The following is a 16568-nucleotide window of genomic DNA, read 5'->3' on the forward strand; positions in this document are numbered from 1 at the left end:
TGATTGGTTAAAAACAACTTTTAAGGAAATGCAAATTCCATTTTGATAACATTTATTGTTATTATTATTATTATTGTAATGTTCTATTAGCGGAATCGTATTAAAATGTGTTTACGTTTTACGCCAATCGATCCGATTTTGTTTTCCTTTGTATATACCACCGCTGCCAAGTTCAACCCAACTTATGTTAACCAAAAACCATATATCGATCGTCTTAAAACGGTCCCGAGAGAGGTATTAATGATGTTCACATTAAGTCGAGTAGCTCGAGTTTAGTAGATCATGCCAAAATAAAAAATATCACTGATATTATAAAAATAATTACTAAAAAAACTAATTGATGAAGTCAACCACAGGGAACCATGGATGGATATTTTGTTAAATGAATATGTTATTCACGTATATTTTACTGTATTTTCTGAGTTCAAAAATTTAAAAATCAAAACTCGATATTTCTAACGCTGTATTATGAATTTAGGCCTTTAATTCGTGAAAATAAATGTCAGGGGCAGTAAATGTAATACGAGTTCAATTTTATGTATCAAATTTATCTCTAAAAATTTCTAAATACAGTAACTGTGTAATATTTAAAAAATATATAACCTGTGTAATTAGGCAATGAGTTATTAAACTAAAAACAAATTAGCTGTACGTAGTTTATTCATATAAAATGCCTACAAATATCAAATAAATAAATTAAAATGTAATATAAATTAAAATCCCGTTATAACGAACTCCAGGGCACCGAATTTTTTTTCGTTATAACGGAAATTCGAATAAGCTCTTTATAAGCCCTGCTTTTCGTCAGGGGACTTCTATGACTTTCGTTTTAACGGGATTTTTCGTTGTATTGGTATTAGTTGTAACGGAATTTACTGTATTTAATTTGCTTAATATGGCTAGTATTACATTTAATGTTAATATTAACATTAATACATAAATGTGTAATGAATAATAAAGTACTATATACCTATTATACCTATATGAGACATTTAATTAAACAGCTTTGGAATTAAAGGACGTATCATATTATACAATTATTGTTGTTTCCATCTTACAAATGCGCAACATAGCAAATAAACATTTAGCAGTTTTTGATTAATTAAAAATCAGTTATTATATAAATAAAGTTAATTTTCCCATTATGAAATAGGCAACAACATTTCTTGGGTTTGTTTCTTATCGATTTTTAAAATTTTGTAATTATGGTTATAATATTTTTAAATTGTAATACTTTATACACTACTGAGCATAATTCGCTTAAAAATTAAATCTGTAGATTTTATTTGATACATAAATTCACTCAAATATTAAAACAAATTAAATTAAATGAAAATATTGCCAAACATACGTTTTTTTATGTAGACAATACACGTGTAAGACCGAGACTACAGTACTACACATTTTGATGAGACGGTTTTTTAACAACTATAATGATAAAATTTTGATGATATTATGTAAATAATATTATTTTCTACGAAATCGCTAATCTATACGTACCACGTACATATACATTAACCTCAGAAATGATGTAAATTGTGTTATTTATTATGGTATAATACTCGCAATACTTATATATAATAAAATATTATTTATAATATATTAACATGACAAGTCCTCTTACCATTTGTGTCTATCGTGTAGGTGGCCACGGAGGGAGACCGGTGTACCGTTTGACGTCCGAAGCCAAACATGTCCTGTGTGAATGCGCCGAATATCAACTGGCCAACTCACCAACACACGATCACGTGGCCGCGCACATCCTCAGGCAACTGGGCGATCGTCCGGACTTGCCAACAACGGCAGCGAAACAAGAAGAATACGCGTACGACGACGGTGTTGGCGATGACGACAACAACGAAGACTGTTACCAGTGGTAAGCACAACATTTAACGATAAAGAAAAAAAAATTAAAGCACATCCTTGAGACAGGATAACAAAAAATTACCAAGTGGGTGCATCTAAAAATATATACTTCGCGTGCTCCACAGAGGACCTTACATCTTAAAATTAACGTGAAAAATTATATTCCTAGTATACGATTTATTCCTAAAAATACAAATTGAAAAATATTAACCTGCCGTTGAAACATTTTAAGGTGATACACGTTGGATCACTTGGAACTTATTATATAAGCGCACATTTTAATTTTTGGTTTAGAAAAATTTGTATTTTATACGTTTAAAAAATGCATTCATTTACATTTGACTACCGTATTTTATATATATCACATGAAACTATAGAATATACATTTTGTTAAACTAAAATATATATATCATGAACATTTCACCTGACTCCCAATTTTTTTTTTCAATAATCCAAGCAAATTTCAACTTTTTACTTATGTTTGAGCACCACGACTGTTTATTTCTATAATTCATAAATTATATTAAGATGTAATATGATATTATTATAAATATAGTAATATATTATCACAGTGAAAAAACAACTCACAAGCCGCGGTTCATGTGCTGGGAGTGCGGTATGATTCTGATGGCTCGGTGGCTGACATTAACAAATAACAATGAAGCAAGTTTATATTGTTTGTGAACAATGAAAAATGTATATATATTGAAGGATTAGTGTATTGTCAAGAATCGTTATTAACGATATTATATCGGCGTGTTGTTCCAAAAATATTTTTTAATATTTCAACTTTTTAAAAGTTCAAACAAATTTTCTTCATAATTAAATTGTTTCAGATATGGATTAAACATCAAATAATTTTAGATACATATCATGAACATTGCGAAATAACAGAGTCGCTCTTTAACATTGTAAACTTACATTTCTCTTTTTCTTATTATTTCAAAATAATTAAAAACGGATGCGTGGTGGTATGGATATATTAATATCGTTTGATAATTTTTGAAAGTATCTAGTGAATATGCTTGGAAATTTCTCGATGTGTTAGTAAACCAACCGCGCGTCCCGACTACTATCTCCAACGACTTATTATAAACCTACCAGCCGACGTAGTCATAAAAAAACGTATAGACATTGCACGCATACGTGTACCTATATTGCCTACACGACAAGCCGTCTTACGAACGATGGAAGTAGCAATCTATACTAATAATAATATAATAATTATAATATTATTAATCCTATTACTGCAGTTAGTAGACAATAGCACACTGTCGTGCATTATTTTATATCCAAATAATAACAATGTGATACCGTCCGATGATTAGACGCGACAAAATAGTGTGGATCGATCAGAATTTATTAATGATATTATGTTTACGACGACAAATAATGCTCTTGCCCGCAGCAGCAGCAGTGTGCAGAGCTGTTAAATGTATAATAAAACGGTACAAAGTTTTACGGTAATGAATTTTTAAACATGACGCCGCGTCGAGCCGCACATTCGCAGCATTCAGATGACCGTATCGCGTTTAATGACGCGAAAAGCGATTGTTCGGATCGTGGACTTTTATATAGATATAAATTTCAAGGCAAAATAGTGTTGCACATAATTTCGTATTCAGAATAATATATATATATATAATAAAAAAAAATGTCTTCACCGGATTGAGTTTAGTCGTACAGAAAGAAAAAAGAAACTAGACAAAAATCGTTTTTACGAAAATACAAATATCATTCACAACGTCGTCCTCTCGTGTTTGACAATTCACGAAAACTGTTTCCATTGTAAAGGTTCAAGAAGAAAACGTTTCGTTATTATCTTGTATAAACTATCTTTCTACTGCACTAGGCAGACATATTTCTGGTGGTCTTTTGTGTGCGGACAAGCCTAATAGGCTTATTACAGTGGTCGTCAGCGGCGTTGGCGGTGGTGGTTACGCCAAAATGAATTGTTCGCGAAATCGTCGTTCGTCTCTGTCGTAATGACTCGAACACGCGTATTTCGGTGATCGTTTGTATTCATTATGGTTACGACCTGCACAGTATACACATTACACACACACACAACAACTCATCCATACACACTTACACAATATATGCATACTGACTTGCCCCTTTTTTTTGGCCTTTCATTATGAATTTATTTAAGTTCTCGGTTTTAAAATTTTCAAACATAATTCAATACTATAAATACCACATTTTCAAATACTTACATTTTGGATATCATTTAAAGTGTCCTTAGGCAATACGAATTTCTTTCTTTAAAATCTACCCTTTTTACAACGCGCTGTTAAGCAGATGCGTTTTATGAAAACATTAATTATATATCCAAAAACAATGTCCTAGTTATTAAACGGTATATAATAATTATACGATTAGATGATATGTAAGTAACAATTATTTGACCATTATACCTATACTTGCTTGTTAATATTTATGATGATCTGTATACATTATCCAAATATAATAAATCATAGACAGTAGAATAAATATTACATCCATTATATATTATGAAAAACTATTATTTGTTTTTAAACCATACAAGCTAACTCAATGGTTATAATTGCAAATATCAATGACAAATAAACATAATAAAGACATATTTATGAAAACAATAATGTTAAGTTTAAAAACATCAAAATAATAGTATGATGCTAAGAGAGAGAGAGTGAGATGGTCCTACATTAGCAATCTACATCAAAGGGATGATTACTAATTAACAGCATCATTTGTGGTGCCTATTATAACAAAAAAGAAATGTTATTAGTTACATGAATAAAAATGAGAAACTTTAAAATTGATGCAACAAAGGAGATAATTTATGGAGAGTATTTATTTTAACCGAAATGAATTTGCTAAGAAAATCCAAAGTTGATAAAGTGATCTATTTTTTTAATATACAATCGTACTCAGTAAATTACAAGAATTTATTCTGTACATACTTTAAAATACAATTATAGCTAATGGTATACGAATCCCCACAATAAAAATGCATATTCTAAAATGGAGCGTTATCGAGAACAATTACCCTTAGTGCAAAAAGTTTGATAACTATAAAACTACTTGTTCGTATTTCGATTTGAATGCATCAGTATTTATACATATATAAATAACAATTCACAAAGTCACATGAAAAAAAAAATAGTGGTTCTCATTTGAATAAACCGAAGTTTAGAATGCCATAGGACACTCTTTTAATGGTATACAGTAAAGAATACATCTAAGTATTTGATAATATGATCTTGTTGTGTTCCATTCTCAGTTATATCGGTTTGTGAGTTTTACATTCGTCTTCGGCGCGGAAACAGATGAATTTTATAGAAATCTCTAAGAATGGTATTATGTGTATTGTTCAAGAATGTTAAGTTATACAAATTTTTTTTGATTATCACTATACTTTTATTGAATGTATACAAAAATAGATTAGTTATAATATTTAATTATACGTAGATAATGAGTAATGACTAATGAGCACAAATGGAGTATGTGGAATGGAATACGACTGACAGTGACGCACATTCAGTTATATAATACTATATCGTCAACGGTAATCGTGAGAAAATGCTTATTTTACATTAATTTACTTTTAGAACGAGTGGTTCGTATTAGTCTCGTAAGTATACTTCAAAATTCCAAAAATCTGAATGTGAATAAATCTATTATAATATTAAAGAACAACACGAAGTAAGCAGGCTTGACGAAACACTCGAGTTACACTCCAATTATGTATTAAAATATAGTATATATTATATTATAGTTTGCGGATTATTATATAGTTGTACAGCCTAACTGCCGCACGGTTGTGTGTTTTAACGTATAAAAAGGTAAATCGGTAGTGTGGGAACGTGTGGAAAATCGCGTACGTGACTAAAAAAAATTAATCGAAACTTATATTGTACGAGCGTGGGAGACGGTGTACCAAAACGAGTGATTTGGGGATGTTTTATTACGGCCAAATGTAAATCGCGCCGTACCCGTTGTAGCGCAGGAGACGTATAAAAAATAAGACAGCCAAGGCTTTTGCGCTTGAACAGTTCGCGTACAATGATTTCGTCGAGTGTTTCCGCCATAAAAAAAAAATGTGCATACGTATATATACGCACACACGCCCGTATAATATACACGCGCATTACGGTTTGCGACTGCAAAGTAAACTCTGTTCGAATATAAATTTCAAAATCCCAATCTCCAATTGCTTTTGCGGGTTGGAATGGAAAACATTGCAATGCGTTGCTCAAACAACCGTCGTAGTTTACGCATATATTCTAAATAAATAACATAATATTATGTACGCCGGTGTATACAGAGCGCGTTGTGTTCGTCAATAACTATTATTTCTAATCGATATTTTAGAGGTAAAATCAATTGCCGTGCAGTAGTGTAATTTTAAAGACGTCGTGCACGTAATTTGTGGTTGTGCCGATGTGCCAAGTGCATTGCACGAAGGATTCTGTTCATATTTTTTAGCTTCGATATTGAAACTCATAGACACGTGTTTAACACAAATAATACATTTTTTTATGGTCTTACACATTTAAAAAAATAAATATGATAAAAATATGAACATTTTTGATTACGAGTATAAGCAGACCGATTGATGTATGGATTTACAACGACGTGTTTTACGTCTTTCTTTATTCTTTACGTTTTGAAGTAAAATATTTGTTCCAATCATCCATCAACGTCAAAAATAATTTCTGGTAGTAGTTTTTATTTACTGTATACTTTGGCACAAAAATAAAAAAAATCCAATACAATCCTAAAAAATTATGAAAAATTAACATACATTACATTTTCATCAAATACTTAAATCAGCATTATTTATTACTTTTTTATTATTATTAGTTTGAAAATTTACATATGATTTTGTAGTTAAAATTAAAATTAAAAATATTACTTTCAATTTAAATACCTAAGACTCAAAAATTATATACAAAATTTCCAATAAAAATTAGCATACATGAATCCGTTAAAGTCGTAATGATTAATTGTTATATGCCTTTGAAAATTAAATTTTGAAGGAACTTAAAACGTAAAATTGTAATTTAAATTTATTATACATCGTATTTCACTGGTGAGCGACAATCATCACATTTTTCAGATGAAGAGCTACCAGAAGGACAAAAATTAAAATCGTTTATCACATCATACGTAGTAATATTGTTACATATTATTTATATATACAATTGTTACCGCTGATTGGACTCACTTTGGTACCACTAAGCTAAAGTATTTGAGTCCACTGGTCGAATAATGCTAAATCAAAGAATAAAAAAAAATATAAATATGCGTTATAATAAAGAAATTAAATTTAGGTATGTACTAATAAATATTAATTATTATATACTAGTTTTCAGTATTTCAAATAAATGTTGTCATGAATGAAGAACAAAAACCTGAAATTTGATAACGACAAATTTAGAAAATGTTTTTTTTTTCAAAACAATTGTTTCGTATAAATAATGAATAATTACGTCAAATAATGTAAAAAAAAATATTTTTAATATTTTCTGTTATAGTAAGTCGAGAAATTAGTATTAATCGTCAAAATATATGCGATAAGATGATAGAAAACCGACTAAACATTGTAGAAATAAGCCTTAATTAATACATTTTGTCGCATTGCTCTATTAATAAATATTCTAATGTAGTGAATTCAACTGTCGATTTTTTTTCCTACGCGTAAATATACGTACGAGTAAATCGGAACCAGTCTATTTGACTCTAATAGGCGATTGAGTCCATTATAACTGCGAGTCCAATAAGCGGCGACGACTACTGTGTAAGCAACGTCACGTGTTGTGTGACAAACATTGTTTCAGCGATCGAATCGGCCAGGCCCTGTGTTTTATTCTATACCGACGCAATTCGTGGAAAACTGATCGTAAAGGACTTACGCCGTAAGGGTGTACTGCGTATTATATTTATAGACTAACAAAAAAATTAAAAAAATTCGAAATCATCGTTTTCCGAGACGTTCCTCGAACTTCCAAGAATAAAAGTTCTAACGAGACGACATATCAATAATCTCGATTTATAAGGTATCATATTATCTTTTAATACATAATAAAAAAAAAAAGTCTAAAAATATAAAGGTTATTACAAAACGTTACTAAAGTAGTAAAATATTATATTTTAAAGTACATTTATTTTTTTTTCATCGCTTTCGACATACATATTATAATATGTGTAGTTTTTATAAAATGTTATAATATTATTATGAGGCTATTCAATATAACAATAATATTTTCTACGTAATAATACTATATTATAGGAATCCATCACTGGTGTGTTATCAGATGACGTATTTTTCGATAAATATAACCGTAGAAACCTATTCTGGTATGGTCTAACGACGGTTTCTAGTACTAATATGATATTATAATATTTATACTCATAAATATTTTATTATTAATTACTCTTGATATTGTCTCCTAAATCATATTTATTTGGAAAAAATATTGTTATCTTTTTTCATAATGAAATTAAAGTATTAATGAAGTTTATATCGTGGTGAAATGATACTTATTTTGTGCTGATTATGGTTACATATAAATCTTTAGTAATTAGTTAAATATCTTATATAAGACGTAAAATTCTGAAAAGGCGCTCCTTGGACCTTGATTTCTGTATTATATAAAAAAAACCGCAATTTTATTTCTATAATTTAATATTTTTTTAATAATAATACTAAAAATATGTAATTCGTATTTCTTAAGAATCTGCAATGGCCAATTTATGAAAATATTTATTGTTTATTGCATTAAAAGTCGATTAATGTAACTTCCGTTAAGTGTTATTTAAAATAGTAATGCAAACCGTAAAGTTTAGTGGATAGGGGTTGTTGGATTAGTATACACGAAGGTAAATATGGTTAGCACCTCGTGTATAACAAATTAAATGTTTTACTTTTTCTTAACATAAAATAAAAATCATTGAATCGGATAATTTGCCAATCTCTATATATTTTTATTTTTTTCACATTTATTATTATTTCGGTGCGCATGCGAATCACCAGCTGATTTTTTAATTAACCACCATTATTTTTATCACAAAATGTAAATAAGTTATTATATTTTAAATAGGTCGATTAACCCTGGTTACTTAAACAAAGAATTGGGTCGAGTTTGAAATTTTAAAATAATTAGATTTTTTCGATTTCTTAAATCTTAAACACATTACAACGGCCGACACCCGTATTGAAAGATATTTCATGCATTCGAATTAACTGTGAAATATTTACCAAAGTGTTTACTTTGGTACCTTTTAGCTATTACAACTAACTGTAATTTAATCTTAGGCCATTGGGATGAGATATTTGTTGGTACATACAAGACAGAACATAATATGACATATAATATAATAATATAATATTATGTGATAATCCGCTATCGGTTGTAGACGATTGTGTATGCGGAATATAATATATTATAATACTGAGATAATTATGTGCGCTTGTACGATTTTACGATATGAGATTTTTATTCGCAAACTTTGTAAAATATGTTATATTAGCTTATACAATATTTTAGTGCATAAACTATATTATATATTATTATATAATATATTGTAATGTTTATACTTTATTGGTTAACGATCGCGCGACAAACGTTTCGGTCGTTTAGATAAATATGTTATTCCTAATATTATTACTACTGTACGGCGATAAATATAAGATATCATTATCACGAGATATTCTGGACAATTTACACGTATAAGCTTTAACTGTAATGTATTCGCGTAGTATAAATTTAATTATAAAAAAATGTGTAACCAAATTTTATTAATTACCTATATACATAAAGGTATATAAGTTTGTAAACTCTGTAAACCCTAACTTATCTTAAAAAATGACTAATACGTAAAATATATTATCTTTACGATTATTTTTTTTTTTGTTTTTTTATCAATATGATAAAAGCAGTTAAATCTAAATAGCCAATTTTTCGCTAAATAAAAATGATGCCCCAGCCTCCTTATTCATTGGATCTCACACCCTTTTGGCTATTTTTCCGACTCAAGGCATTTCTTTGAGAAATCAAATTCAATTCAAATCCTGAGATCCTGCAATTTATTGATGAGGTGTACCTCAAACAACTTTCAAAAAGTCATTCTCAGATTCGGTACCGGAAGTAGGAAAAGAATCTGATTTTTAAGAATTTTAGTCCCATTCTTCATTCTTTTTTTTTGACACCCTATGTTGTCCCCATATTTTTCAACAATTAGTAAGAAAAAAGCAATCATACTTGGAATAATAAATTGGAAATCATAAAAATTTTAAGAACAATTATTATTGATAAATAACTCACATAAAAAAAGGGATTCTCATTTGAAAAAATAAGTGTGAGCCTCCACAAGACTCCATAAATAATAATAAAAAAAAAACCTAAAGTATTTAAAAATATGGTCTCAATATTTTTAAAAACTTGCTTGATGGATCAGCCTGTATAGTCTATAAATTCTAAAATCCAATAAGTAAATAAAATGTTGGTTTAATATAAATTTAAAAATATTTAAATTCAACAGTTTCGTAGAAAAAAAACAACAGTTTCTCATAAAATAGTACTATTTTTACTCGAAAAAAATTTGAATTCAGTTTTTCATCAAATGCTCAATCTATAAGCCTATATCATAATCCTACCCACCGACAAAAAAGAAAATATTGGGTATACATACTAAAATAATATATACACAGGATGATCCACCCAGCATGCTAACAAAAGTTTCTTTTTTTATTACATATTATTCAGCAGACGATTTTATGAACAAAAGTTATCTAAATTAAAATTCAACTAGTTTCTAAGTAATTATAATTTCTGTAATATGAATAATAGCACCATAAAATAAAAATAAATAATATGTGGGCTGTGATGTTTGAAAATTATAGCAGCTTATATTAATCATTTAATAATTTATAAAAATTATTAAAGTAAGTACACGTGAAAAATTCAAAATGTGTATACAAGAACAATATTAAAAGATAATAAGGGGAGAGCTATGCCGGTAAATCAATCCGCTATATATAATATACTAATTAATACTATATTATATACAATAAATTTAATTGAATATGTCGAATTCTATCACTGGTTGGTTTGCCGTTCTTATATTTATAGCGTTATTCTTTTTTGTGTTTTATTATTATACACGCGCGGTTCTCGATTTCATGGAAATCCGATAAAAATATGACATGTACAAGTGGTACAACTCTGTTACGGAAGAACGTGGCTTAATAAATATATCGCAGGATTTTCTCACATCATACAAAATAAATACAGCTACCGAATTTTGGGTTGTTCCGGAAAAACTCACGGAAACAAGTCTGGACTGCCAATACAAACCGACCTCTCGGCCATCACTCAAACCACTATCGGGAAATCGTGTATCGACGACATTTGTCAAATCATATACGACACGTTATATATTATTATACGTAGACTATAATGTATTGGATAGCTATTTCATTCTCAAAATACAGGTTTCCGGTTTATGATGGAACTTGTGGCTGGCTTTCAGTAATGTGACATCTATCGTGTCAACAAATAATTGTATTTTTCAAAGTTCGCTCTGCTCTATAATATGGGTACTTGACACTTGATTGTGCTTGACGCGTTTAGACGTGCGCTAGACATTTTTCGTGCAGTTTCCATACAACCGTTAAACGTACAAAATCCATTAGGAAATTTTCCAAAAGTATAACAATTTTTTATTCTCGCTTATAACTGACTAAATTAAAAATTTAGAATTAATTTTTATATTATAAATGATCGACTTTAAGATAAAAATAAAATATTTTTAACATGATATGTGGCATATATTTAATGCCATAATTTGCCGTTCAAAATAATGTCCAATACGGTGAAATTCCTTACACGTGTTTGTGACACATAACTGGTTTATATACATATATATATATTTATCATTACAATAAACGCTCCATCTTATATCTATTTTTATTTTCTCTGAAGTTTTAATTTTAAAATTTATAAAAACTGTACAGTATTATGTACCTATTTTATAAAAATAAATAAATGATAAAAAATATAAACATAAATATTTTATTAACATTTATTTTTCATTAAATTTAAATATTATTATAATTTATTAACAGTTTAGAAATTTGGCACAAGGCAAAAAAATCTTTAATAGATTACAATTGAAAAAAAAGCTGAGTGGGGCGAGTCTTGTCTTAAATATATATAGGCACATTTGGACCTATATCTATATCACTCGCTATTTTCTTTCTTCTTCTTCTTCTTTTAGTGATATAACTATAGTATCTAAGAGTTTTCGCCACTATTACTATCATTTCCGCCATATGTCTCTATCTTGAATTACCTGTGTCCAGCTTTTAACTCAAAAGCTTTTTAGATTTTCTTCCCTTGCTATTAATAAGCTACAATGTCCCAATAATAGTATTTTTTTTTTAAAACATTTCTAAATCATAAACTTTGTCAATTTTGTTCCCTATAAAAATAAAAATGATTACTACAAAACAAAAATACTAATATTATATAAACTACCACTCCTTCCTTAGGTTTCTTACAGAATCCAATTTTGGGGAACATCCAATAACTCAAATATGAAAATTATACGATATTTCCAGTCAATATCCCCCAAAACAATAACAACGGTATGATAGTAATCGAACCCTTCATAATAACCCTTTCATTCTGTACCCCGAATCAAGCAGACGAATTCTACAAACAATTTAATAAAAATAAATAAAAATACACAATCATTCAAAACCTCTCATATCAAATTTATCCCATCTAGACCTAGCCGATACAGCCCGTCGACAGGAAGTCCGGAGTTTTTTAAATTAATTATTATTTAAACTCAATTATATTAAAAAAAAAACAAACAAACAATACTTTTAACTCGGATATCTATATATAACTATTGAGTATTTTCTGTGCCCATGCGTACCTCGTGTCATTTTTTTTTTTTTTTAACTCTGATCAAATTCCACTTGTTGCGTGTATATTACTTGACGTGGATTTTAAACGAAAAAAATAATCTAATCCTTCTCAATTTGCTTATTATTATTATTACCGTTTTGTGTGTCCGCAGCCAAATGTACAGTGGAACGCACGGGACGCCCAGCCGACTGCCCCTCCTGAGCGGCAACCGTCAACAGCAGCGACGACGTGGTGGCGGCGGTGGTGGCGGTGTAGACAAGGACCGGCGACACAACGCCGCGGCCACCGCCTCGGAACACTATCACCGCGAGGTGGCCGCGGCTGCGGCAGCGGCTGCAGCTGCGGCCGCGGCGGCCGCGACCAACAGCAAGCGGCCGAACAAGAGGCGCAACGGCGCACCGCCCGGCGTACCGGTGGCCCTGGTGCTGCTCGTGCTGGCCGGTTACATCTGTCTGGGCGCGGCCGTGTTCGCCGCCTGGGAGGGCTGGACGTTCATCGACGGCGCGTACTTCTGCTTCGTCACGCTGTCCACGATCGGGTTCGGCGACCTGGTGCCGGGCAAGTCGTTCCAGGGCACCGACACGCAAAACGGTCAGCTGCAGCTGGTCGCGTGCTGCGGTTACCTGCTGTTCGGCCTGGTCCTGATCGCCATGTCGTTTTCGCTCGTCCAGGAAGAGGTGGTGTCCAAGTGCCGGCACGCCGCCCGCTACGTGGGCCTACTCAAACAGCCGCCCCGGCCCGGCACGCAGCCGTACGCCCTGTAATATAGTACGCGACGTCCATCCATCACATTATATTATTATATACTTATGTTTTATTTATCGACGTTTCTCGTTTCGCATTTAAAATAAAAAATAAAAACCAATTAAAACATAAAACATGTGTCCAAAACACACTGTGCACGCGCTTTACGAAAAGCACCGCGACCGCCACAGCATCAGCACGTCGCGTTATATTATATACACGAGCGACGAGTACAGAACGATATTCCCTATATAAGGTATATATATACTTTTGAATAATGATTGTCAAACGAAACCAATAAACAGCCTTTTTCGTGCCGATTCGTGTCGAAAGTCCGACTTGTGTCGTACTCTTAGACTTTCCGGAACGCAGTCGTTTTTCTTTCTTTGGGGGTGTGCGGAAAATGACGAGCACCCTATTGTTGTTCGACGTTATAAGCGATAATATATTAAAACGGAATGTGCATTTCCGCCCTCCGAACGGAATCACTCGATCGATCGGTACCGCCGTATATACAATATGCACAGTACATAATAATATATTATGTAATACATTATAATATACGATTGTTATAATGCTATTTTTATAATTTAAAAACCCGTGAAGTTAGCTCGACGTATGAGTCTGTACCCTAAGGCCTAAACCCTCCATAATATATAGTACGTACGGTCGTATAAAAAAAAACAATCCCAACGACGACCGATTTCCTCTTACCTTTTTACTCGTTCGCTCTCACTCAATCTCTCACTCTCTCTCTCTCTCTCTCTCTCTCTCTCTCTCTCTCTCTTTCTGTATGTGTACTCTATCAATCTTCCAAACACGCACATACGCGCCGTAACTCGCTGTCTGGCACACCTGTTGGCATAGGGTTTAATCTGAATGCGCATACGTCTTTGAATCGTCTCCATATCATTGGTACATTGTATGATTTACGCCGAACATAGTTTTCCCAAACGTCGTTGCTGCAATAATCCGACGATTTGTTTAAAAGTTTATACAAACGAAAATCACTTACACGTGTAACATAATTTAAATTATTACAATCAAAATATATTGTTGCGGAACGCTGTGTAGATTGCTATGGGAAACGTCGTCGGTCCAACTGAAATAGACTATTAATACTTTTCCGCAACCAAACGAGTACCCAACGACTATATTATTACCGGCATATAGCCTGTATACTATTTGCGTTCTGTCCGTCAATCCGTTCTAAACTAAACACACGCCTACTTGACATTTTCCTCCGGATAAAAAAAATATATCACCCACACTGTTGCGACCGACGTTTATAAGTTTAAAAAAGTTGATTTATTATATTATTGTGTTTTGTTGACGTTTTTCAAAACGAGTTTTATTCTTGATGTATAAATATTATTAAATCGAAATAGATGCCTCTTACGTATTTATATTCCCGTATCAGACAAAATTTGAAAAACCGCATACCTTTAAAAAAATGTCATTTTCTAGTCAAATGTACCTATATAATTATTATATTATTGAAAATGTATATTATTTTAAGTATAAATTATTATTTTTAACTAAATATTTATACATATTATAATACCATTATAACTATTATATAAGCTATAAATATTATACTATAAAATATGTTATATGATAATAACTTATAACCGTATATAATTCATGAAAACGCATTGTAAATGTTTTCGATTATCTATATTGATAAAGTTGTAAATAAAATATGTTTTATTTTAAACTAGTTGATCCTGTATACGGCGTTACCTGTGACATTAAAATATGTCCGTGAATCTACTCCTTTTTAAACTCCCTTAAATGTTAATACTCGTCTACAGATATTTTTAACATAGTCACATGGGTGATGGTTTTAATCACGTATAAAATACGTAATTAAATACATTAATAAGTTATATAGCTATTTTGTTTTATGAAACAAATGGCAACCCTACCCAATATATTTGTTTTTCGTGAGCTAATAAATATCAGTGTGAACTCTGTAAAATGCAAAATTTAAAAAAAAAATGGCTTCTATTATAGCACATCCTTAGTTATAAGATTAGATGCACTCGGAATCGCTATATACTATTAAAACGGAAGAAACCCATTCTAAAAAGCATATGATATATTAATTTATTTAAATATTATATAGACATAATCAATGTTGCATGTACAATATTAAATTTATACTTGCCGTACATTTAGGTATAACTAATTGTAAACATTGTAAACGTAATATTATTAATCAATCACATGGATCACTTATTATTTCAGAAGCACGTGGTAGATCGTAAATCGTGTAAACACTTGCAATATATTTATGTAATAAATATATAAAATACAATAATTTATACCACAATAAACAAATTATATTAACTTTGTTATATAATAAATTATAGTAGTAATATCGTAAATTTTCCAGTACGCCATCGCGCAGTAAGCTTTGCAAAAACTTTCTCGTGAAAATGCGTATGAGTATATAATATACCTATATAAATAAGTTATAACTATATATAACTATAATAATATAGGTAATTGATATATTCCTATACATAGATATATATTTATATATATATATATATATATATATATATATATATATATATATATATATATATATATTATATATACACCTATATATTATATAAACGCACCTATGTATACTCATGATTATGTAAATTTTATATTGCATACGCTGCAATATTACTTGTATCCCACAAAAAAAAATTAAGCAGATAATATATGCAAAAGCCAATTTACGTGTTTTTTAATTTTTAGCAGGTATTTTAACTTTTAAGGTCACCTAGGTGGACGTTTCCTGAGTCAATAATAATTTTATAAATTATATAACTCATACAATGAAATGTATATAGTTAATAATAACTATGCATAATAAAAAATAATGAGCTGTTCGAGTGTTCAACAAGACTACAAGAGCTTATGCGTTATGTAAATATAATATTTATATATGCCATTATATCAGTGACAAAAGTAATAATATAAATAATTGCTTTTATCTTATCGCATAACGTACATTATCAATGTCAATTAGTCCAA

At 30.5% G+C, this 16568-nt stretch overlaps 1 protein-coding gene across 2 annotated transcripts in view; it reads left to right on the forward strand.

Moving 5' to 3' along the window:
• The window catches only part of LOC132917112 (potassium channel subfamily K member 18-like), a 129765-nt gene extending 114587 nt beyond the window's left edge, over positions 1-15178 (forward strand). Inside the window, exons 5-6 of one of the 2 annotated variants that reach the window (XM_060977681.1) lie at positions 1645-1876; positions 12943-15178. In XM_060977681.1, the coding sequence (XP_060833664.1) occupies positions 1645-1876; positions 12943-13555 (845 nt within the window). In that variant the 3' untranslated portion in view covers positions 13556-15178. The remainder of the gene's footprint in view (positions 1-1644; positions 1877-12942) is intronic. The other variant, XM_060977682.1, reaches the window with a different exon arrangement.
• The last annotated feature ends 1390 nt before the right edge of the window (positions 15179-16568 follow it).

The sequence above is a fragment of the Rhopalosiphum padi genome, chromosome 1 (genome assembly GCF_020882245.1).
Source record: "Rhopalosiphum padi isolate XX-2018 chromosome 1, ASM2088224v1, whole genome shotgun sequence".
Taxonomy (NCBI): domain Eukaryota; kingdom Metazoa; phylum Arthropoda; class Insecta; order Hemiptera; family Aphididae; genus Rhopalosiphum; species Rhopalosiphum padi.